Below are 9,300 nucleotides of genomic sequence, written 5' to 3' on the forward strand. Positions count from 1 at the left end.
AGGGAGTTAGTAAGTGAAGACTTAGTCCATTAACTTCCACAACACAAGGCAAGGACCACAAATAATTTCTTTCTGTGTATTTCTTTCTGTGTTTAAACCTAGATTCAGTCCATCAGTTTGCTATGTTTTGCAGATATAGCAGAATCAAGAGGTCTTCACAGAAGTAAAAAGAAAAAGTCTGGATTAACACAGCCAGAAAGACAGATTTAACCAGAAAAAAACAGCATGGAGGCTATTCAGATAAATAGAAAACCTGAGTAGTTTCTAAAAGGGAAATATTAAAAAATGCTGGACTTTTAAGTTGCTTGAGTTTACCTTGTATATGAGAAATTATCATGAATTTACTTAAAACAAGTCCAGTGAGAGTAAACATTATAATTTTTTGACAAAAAAATTACAACCTGTTTAGAGATAGATCAAGAAAGATCATTTAAACCCATACCCAGCTCTATTCTTCAATCACCCTGCTCCAAGTTGTCACTCCCTCCGTGACATGAAGTTACTAAGCTTGTAGGTATGTCTCAAACTCCCAACAGTTTCCCACATGACAGTAACGATGAAGTACCTACACTCATCTTTGCCTGTAAAGGCAAAAAATGCCCACTAGGAAGAGTCTTTTTCAGCTAATGGGGCCCAGGGAGGCTTGCTTTGGAGCTAAACGCTACCCTCCGCTGTTTGAATCCAAAATAAAATGAACTAACATAAGAGGGAGAAAGCTTAGCATTCCAGTCAGCTTTAGGCTAAGGCAAATTTCACAAAGGCCAAGTCCTCAATATGGTGGAGTTCACAAAAGTTAATGGGATAACAGTGATTTCCAGCAGCTGGAAGGGTGGCCTGTAGTATTTGTTCTCATTTTGTGACATGCTGGTTATGTTAAAAAAAATCAATTTTAACTTTTATTTGTAGTCATGTGTCTCGTTTCCTGTTCTCAAGTGACAACCACAGATAAGTTTATGAAAAGATAAAAGCTGCTGTAGACAAGCCAACATTTCTGTCACTATGCTGGAATACTTTCCACCATATTTCCCACAATCACCACTGCTGACCGTGTCCTTCCATTATCATTAATGTGTTAACCATTAACCAAGCTGAGTACGAATATGCAGGTCTTCTTACAAGCTTTTAGTAGGTAACATTGGTACAAGCTGAAAGCCTTCAAGAAGCTGCAATTTTCTTGGGGATCCAGTCTGACCCTAAGATTTCAGTAATAAAAAGGCACTTAAAGGCACTCCTGCAAACTCTCTTCTCACCACTGGCTAGGAAAGTACACACTGTAAGTCAAAAGTAAGAGTAGTGGTATATTATTGCCTGCATTTTATCTTTCAAGGAAGTTTAGGCTATAGAGCTGTTGTACAGTGTAAATCCACTAATCAACTGTCTTATCCAGTAGTTCCCAGTTCATGATTGGTGGCCAACATGTTTCCTGTGAGACACCCCAGTAGCAACTGTGACCAAAGAAAATTCCAAATTTAAAGCTGATGTTTGCAATACACTACTGGGTCAGCAGCAAGAAGAGACCCAAATTTTGAGTCATACAGCTCCTGTTCCAATATGGCAAACCAACTTCAGAGGAACGACCTCCTTCTCTAGAATATCAGCTAACAGTATTCCTGAACCTACACAGCCCATACAGCTGAAAAATAAAAGGAGGGTAAAGTGAACTCCAAAAATACTTCAAAAGTGGGAAGTGACAGACAATTCCAAGTATTTGACATGCAGGATGGAAAATGTGCGATTTTGTGTTTGTTTTATTGCTTCACTGAACCAATCTATATGTAACAGCAATAAAACAACCTTTGCCTTCCAGCAGTAGAACAGTTAGGAAGATGAAAGAACTTGTCACATTAGAGAACGCCACTGTTTTGCATTGCCTTTGTGCAATGGAGCAGTATGGTCCTACCTTAATGACATCTTCATCTGATGATCTGCACTCCACAGATTCTAGAAGATCAGTCACAGTCCCATCATCTTCCACAGAGATCACTTTGACAGGGACAGCCACTGTTTTCCCAGTAAGAATAGCTGTATTCAGGATCTCTGCTTCCTAAGAGACAAAAAAAGCCCCTTTAGTTAATATATTTTACTATTTCATCAGTACCCCCTAGATTCAGCTTTACTTTAATTTCTAATGACTATGCCAAGAACTGTTCTAAGTGCAGCAGGCAGAAAAGACAAATTTCCTCCCTTCATCCCTGGAACCATCTCCCAGTTCTGATTCAGGGCTGCTAAGATATTTTTCATGCCCTAATTGCTATTTCGTGAATGCTTATCAAGTGTCAGAGCAACCTAACACCCGAGGAATGACCCTGCACCACATAAACAAGATGTACCTTCCATCTAGCAATAGTGAAATCTCCATCCTGAGGAGCTCACTTAATGATCTTGCTGATCACACAGAAATAATGTCTTAAGTCTTGCTGTTTTATGCACAAAATTGTTTTCTGAAAGGTTCTCTACAAGTACTGAAATTATATGACACTATTGGACAAATACTGTCAGCATTTAGACCAAAGAAGTACTGTATAATTGTTAGGGAACAAGTTTGGATTGAGGATAGTCAGGAACCCACTTTGCCCCAAATCTCCTGGGTAACCTTTTACACATCCCTGCGGCGGGGGTGTCTTCTACAACATGCACGCTTTCTAACTTCCAGCCTGTAGACAGCCTGCACAGTGATAGCAGCTGCTCCAAAAGCCACCTGCTAGCACAGCAAACCACCGGGCATGCAGGGTGCGCTCTAGCATGGCCTCTGACCGCTCGTTTGGTTGGGCACTCAGGCTGGCTATGTGTATGGAAGCAACTCCAGTCTTAGAGGCAGGCTTTAGGCTGCTCTTTGGGATGCAATGTTGGCAGATTCAAATCAAGTCTCTCAGTTCACAGCCTGTAAAATGGGCTACTGGCACTGTCTGTCATGGCAGATAGGATCTAGTTTCCCTTGCTCTGCTTCCTAGGGAATTAGTTTAAGAGTACCGCTGTTCTGGTCCTGCATAAATGACTAGTTGTACACCACAGGACTGTAGGGAATCAGACCCTCCTCAGGTTTTCTAGGAATTATCCTGGGTCTTGGTGAATAATGGTGGGCAAGCACTGGTTCACAGCTGTTTCTTTACCTTTTAATGAGGTTCATGCAAAGCTATCCTCTCCCCAGAAGGAAGGATGCTGAGAAGGGCCAGGGTTCTTTAAACAAAAGGAGCTCTGGAGTGGCCTGTGTCACTGGTACGTCATTGTTGTGATGATTATTGCAAAACATATTCCTTCTGTTGGATTTATCACTTCTAATTTAAAAGCGCTGAGTTCTGATTCTATGAAGAGCACAAGACTAAACAGCCCTCTTGGTTACCTGGGTGTCACACCAGTCTCGCACAGCAGATATCACTGACTTGTGCCAAGACACACAGAGAGCACAAATTGGTGCCTGAATTCTCCTGCTCCTAATTGCAAGATACTGCTCATTCCTGGAACAGCCTTTGAGCTTTTCAGAGCCATGCCTGCAAACCACAGACTATCCTGTAGAACAAGAGGCTCTTGATTTCAGCTGGCTCTTGTGAAATAAAGGCTTCCAAAGCCCCCCAAGTGCTAACTCCTCATTATCTAACTTCTCATTATCACGCTACGAGCTCTGAGAGTAACCTGATTTTACTTGTGGAAGACAACAAAGTGGGAGATTGAAACCAAGTTACCAGAAGATGATGACTCCCCCTACTGCCTCTTGGGCTAAAGAAGAGAAGCTGGAATTTCTCTCATCTAAAGCATATGGATCAAAAAGACCTTTTCCTATTACTTAAAGAAATACAGACACTTTATTTGGATTCAAAGCAATATTTAAAAAAAGAAAGAAAAAAACCTCCTGGTCTTTTGATAGCTGCTTTACTAAAGTTTCCCCATCCTCACCATGATCTTTAGAGGAGGGTGAAATAGGATTTCACAAAAAGAGAACTTAAGAACAAAATCCTCTCCCTCCCTCAACACAAAAGCCCTTCAGATATTTTGAAATTATAATTCATACAAAGGTGAGAATATGTGCCTGCACTGTAAGGCCCTTCTGTCTTGAGTGCACATTTGTTCTCAGCAGAGAATATATTATTCAAGCAATTGGGATCTCAGAAAGATTTGCAATTAAGTTTCCTGGTTCTTTTATTTTTTTCAGATCTGGGCTTTACAGCAATGTTACTGCATGCAGGTTATTTAGATATTTTTGTCACTCTCCTATAGCCTCCACAGAGCTGCAAATGGAGGCAGCTTGACAGAACAAGTGCTGCTAAGCATCCATGATAATTACAGCATCCAGGTATTAGGTCCTGATTTTGCAAACACTTGGGCATGAATCTCATTGCACCGGGACTATTTGAGGTCATACCACATGCCTAGCTCCTTGCACCTTGTACCAGGCTGAGAAGACCTGCTCCTCCAAGCACAAATGGCCTTGTTCCTCCAGTTGATACATTACAGTATGACCCTTGCAGTTATTTTATAAAGCAAAGGGAAGTTTAATAACCAAGCCTTTAAAACAGTGTGATTAATGAGGTCTGCTTACCAAAGGCAAATGTAATTTCCCTTGGCAAGAGCCAGTAACTGAGAATAATTCTCACAAGCTTCAAGAATTTCTTTCGAGTTTCCAAAGTTTCCAAGTGCTGGCTTTGGATATTCTGAATACAGTCTCCATCCTAAGATATCTGGTACCTGCCACTTGATGGAAACACATGTAAAACCGGGCTACTTCGTACTCAGCTATTTCACTGTTTCACTGAAAACGCTACCCTATTTTCCTTCTCAGCTACCTTCTAAAAGCACGTGAATAACACACCTAACCCACAGGGAATTTCTGCACGTCCAGAGTCTCAGTTGGCTTCAAAGCTCAGTAACATGGTCTCAGGTCCTGCCCCAGAGCTTGCTATCTGTGGCTACAGTCCAACGGATCTGTACTTAACCCAGCTATGTGAATGATAGCAATGACTTTAATGAGAGCAGTTAAATGCAAGGAGATAGATAAGCATATTCATATCTGATTCTAAGGTAAGGAAGCAAGTTCATATGTTGTCTCTAGTGGAAATGAAAGATCCCAGACTCAAACTTCTGTAGTTTTTGTCTTTATCCATGTTCTAGATCTATGTTCAGAACCAAAGTGTTTCCAGTCCATATGAGCACAATGTGCAGCATGTGACTGTATTGCTGATTCTTAGACAGTCATAAAAATCTCCAAAACAATCTTTGTCCCCTCTCTCTCCAAAAGAAATGAAGGAGGTGGGGGGCAAGAAGTAATGCCTGGAGTTCATAGAATGACTGTGGCGATTTTCTGACTTTCTATCAGCTTGTTCAGTCCCAGGGAAACAAATCCACCCAATACCTCTCTAAAATAAGAGCAGGACGAAGCAAGCTGGCAATGGCCCGAAGGTATGCTAGGCTACACGAGAATAACTGAGCTGTGTATTCTGTTTGCAGAGTTTTCAGTACCTCTACATGTGTGGACTTAGAGGATGATTTCTTTAGGCACCTGGTTTGCATCTCACCCTTGAACATAGAGACATAATAACCATTTACACCGATTTACACAGCAGGGGCAGAGTAAAATGCTTCTTCAGTCATTTGTTTAATGGCTAGAAGGGGCTTAATGTTCCCCTGGTGAAAGCATATAAAAATTATTTCATTTTGAGGAAACAAACATGATACTTCTTTAGCTATACAGAGATTTATAGTTCAGAGTCTCAGCATGTAAAAGCTATAAATCTAAATAGTTACTAATTTAAAATCTTACTTTTTGCTGCTTAAGTGATAAAGGAATCTTCTCAAGATATATTATGTTCTTTATCCTTAACTAACATAGATTATAGGAGATATAATGTCAGGGCACTGCAAAATGGGTATAGTTATGCTTTTGCAAAGCTGTAGCCAAATATTCTAACTGCTAAAAGTTGATTCCCTGAGCAGCTATTAAAAAGATGCTGAACTTTCTCTAACTATTACATGGCATATCTCTATAATTCACCTACACCAAACCCCCCAAATAATAAAAGGAAATAATAATAGCAAACAGAGAAAAACATTTTTCTCCATGTAATAGAAATGAGAGACAAGGTAATTTTTATTCTGAAATTGCTACTACGTTAAAAAAATAGTAATACTTTTAAAGAAGATTCTAGAGTGAGTGTTCTTCGCCTACTGAAGAGATTCATATTAAATAACTGAGCATATTAAGCCCTCCAGCAGAAACATATTCATAAGATGTACACAGTAAGCATCTATTTAAGTAGAAATGCAGAAGTGAATACCTATTAGTATTTTCAACCTTAATTGGTAGCTTCCCTACAATTTAATTTCCCTTCAGATATCTTTTGCCTTATAATTCCTGGGGTGAAAGGACAGACTTTAACAATATCTTTACAAATCTTAAGGAATTTCTTTTTCTTCCCCTAGTTCTCTCTGTATATGCAATGTTTCCTAATGTTTGTATTAATAATGACTTTTAGAAGAAATAAATATATGACTAACTCATGCTTAGCTTTGAGGCCCCACATCAGATTTATGTGACAAAGTTCAGTAGTGACTGGCAGCATTCTTTTCCAAAAGTGTTTCAGTGTGATCCAACACATCATTTTAATGCCGAATCCGTCAGCCCTCACAAACCTCACAACAGTACAAGCAGCAGTGAGCAAGGTACCAGCTTGTTTTCAAAAAAGACCTGCAGACATGTTTCCTCAAAATAACTTGGACTCATCTGCAGCTCATACCCTTCAGGAGAAGAAGTACTTGTCCTACTACAATACACAAGGAAAAAAGTATTAAAAAGTCCCCACAACACTGTAATACATGTTCTATAAGCACAGCAGATCTCCAGTTACATTTTTTATTATAGTAGCACAATATATTTTTTCAGGCTAAATATCCAACTTCGAAAATCAACCATGATCCTTTTTGTTTTCAATAGGTATCTTGGCTTTTGGATTTACTACATACAGACTGCAAATAGGGAAGAGAATAAAATGATCATCGAAATCTCCTGAAGTCCAGGGCATGCCACCAAATGAGAATGAATAGCTGCCTGAAAATCCATCCCATTTGGCACTCATTAATATACTCCATTTTCCTCTTTTTTTTCCTTTTCTATTAATCAGCCTGTAAAGCATTAATCCAGGGTACCACCTTGAATCTTTTCACTATTTATTTAAAAAAGGCCTAGATTTCCCTCCTCTTCAGCTAGCAGCCATCTTATTTATATCAGAGAATCCCTGCTTCAGTCATGCATAACTAATTTCAAATCTTATTTAGCATCAAGTCTCAGAATTAAGAAGCTAAGTGACAGCTGTTTAATTAACTCCTTAAGCTGATTAGAAAGCATTACAGAAATCCCCCCAAGGAAGAGTTTATAACTGTCAAGAGAGCCTAAAGCCATGTTAATGCTTCTGTTTAAATTTAGTAAGCTTCTAAACCAATAAAGTCTAAATGCTTGACATCCTCATGGCTGTGGTCAAATTCAGCTTTTTTCCTCATGTTACCCTGCAAGGGTAGGAAACAAAAACAACAACATAGAAGGGATTTGAAAAGTCAGAAAGCAGCAGCTGAACAATAGAGCAAATAGATGCATCTCTCTCCAGGAGCTGCTGTGAGTTCGTACCATCTCACACTTGATTATACTGGATTAATACTCAACGCTGGAGTAAAGCTGAGCTTGCACCTTAAATGCAGAGTCATCTCCCAGCTTCTGGTTGCGAGCACAAAGGTTTGTTCATTGGTTCTTAAAACTTAAATCCACCTTTAATGATAAGATTATGGCAGCTGAAGTGCAAGTTTCAGAAGCAGCTGGTGGGGCTAGATACATCGTGGTGCAGAAGAACTGAAAATGCTCCAAAGCAAATTTCCTCAGTTGGAGTACATTATTGTCAGAGCTCAGCTTGCAAACAGCTGGAGTTCAGTCCTAAAATATCATAGTAGTTGGTCTGAAAGCTTGAAATAAATAAAATAGAATTCTAATTTCTTTATTTGCCCAGTGGTTTCTGAGCCTTTAGGATGCATGAAAAAAAATGAAAAATTAGCTGCATTTCTTCTGTGTCCAAAGGAATAAAGGGACTGTAGCCAGAAATAACTCAAAATAAGTTGTGAGGCCTTTAATATAAGTAGAAGAGTTGCAAGTACAAGTTGAAATATTGCAAGTATGAGAAACGATGGTGAAACCTGAATGCAAAAACATGAAAAGACTGACGTGAACTTCAAAGTTAACTGTTTGGTTTAATGTGTGCACCTTTCATTGTGCAAGGGGAAATCTGAAGTCACTGGGAATGGGGGAGAGGAGGGCACTATAAAAGCAAATCAAACACGTTTAATTTAAGCACTTGCTACTTAATCAGTTTCCTTTTTTCCTTGGTACAGGCAAGAGAGCTCCACAATCAGATGTGCTGACACAGGGTTAAAAAGGAGCATAAACAGAAACCCAAACGCGTGTGTCTCTGGGTATATCTACCTGCTGACGCCCAGTCTTCCACACAGCTGCTAGAGAGGGGAAAATGGGTATTTTTTTAATAGCAAAATGTGATTGCAAAATCATTGGTTAGAACGAAGCGGCTGGCGGAATCAATGCCTGAATATATTTTACATTCTTTCTTATTCAGTCTGTGATTCTTTGAAGAGTTTAGACTGCCATGCAATGGGGGGTGACACCTCCAGCCATGCTCTCGCTCCTCCGCCACTGGGGCAGAATCAATGCTCATGGAGTGAGCAGCTTTGGCAAGGATGAGCAGTGAAACAAAGCCACATATACATATCAAGCACAGCAATCACAATTTTCCAGTTCAAAACAGAGAACAGCCAATGGCTGGATTGGGATAGCCACAGAGATGGTCTGGCCCTCTTAATGTCACACACGAGGCATTCCGGAAAAATACCTAATTATATTTAATCAGAGAGTTAACTTTTGCAAAGCCTTTTAGCTATTTTGTATTCTTACTAATGACCTTTCATCTCTGTATAGATAGAATCTATCACTGCTACATTTGGGACAGGGAGGGGAAGAAAAGCTAAATATATAAGACAGTGCTGTGGGTAGCAAATAGGGAGAGAAGGAGCAAAATAACAGGTAGGTGTTACAAACAAAAAGTGGGATGGTTATTAATGATAAGATGACCAGCAGTGAGAAGTCTCTCATTACGCAGCCTGTGATGTTCAGCAAAAAGCTCAAGACCGAGAGAAATGCATCTTAGTCAGAAGGGAAATCCAGGTGCTACTGCATCTGCCTTGGTGAAACGAAGCTGCTGTTCAGGCCAGTAAATTCCCATGTTTCAGACTTGTACGTTGTTCCGACTAGGCCTTCCT

At 39.8% G+C, this 9,300-nt stretch overlaps 1 protein-coding gene across 1 annotated transcript in view; it reads right to left on the reverse strand.

Annotated features, from left to right (window-relative positions):
- TMEM132D (transmembrane protein 132D) overlaps positions 1-9,300 on the reverse strand; it is a 202,700-nt gene that overhangs the window by 41,938 nt on the left and 151,462 nt on the right. Inside the window, 1 exon segment of the mRNA XM_009643176.2 lies at positions 1,901-2,044. Within this exon segment, the coding sequence (XP_009641471.2) occupies positions 1,901-2,044 (144 nt within the window).

This window comes from Egretta garzetta, unplaced genomic scaffold (genome assembly GCF_000687185.1).
Source record: "Egretta garzetta isolate BGI_Z169 unplaced genomic scaffold, ASM68718v1 scaffold447, whole genome shotgun sequence".
Taxonomy (NCBI): Eukaryota; Metazoa; Chordata; class Aves; order Pelecaniformes; family Ardeidae; genus Egretta; species Egretta garzetta.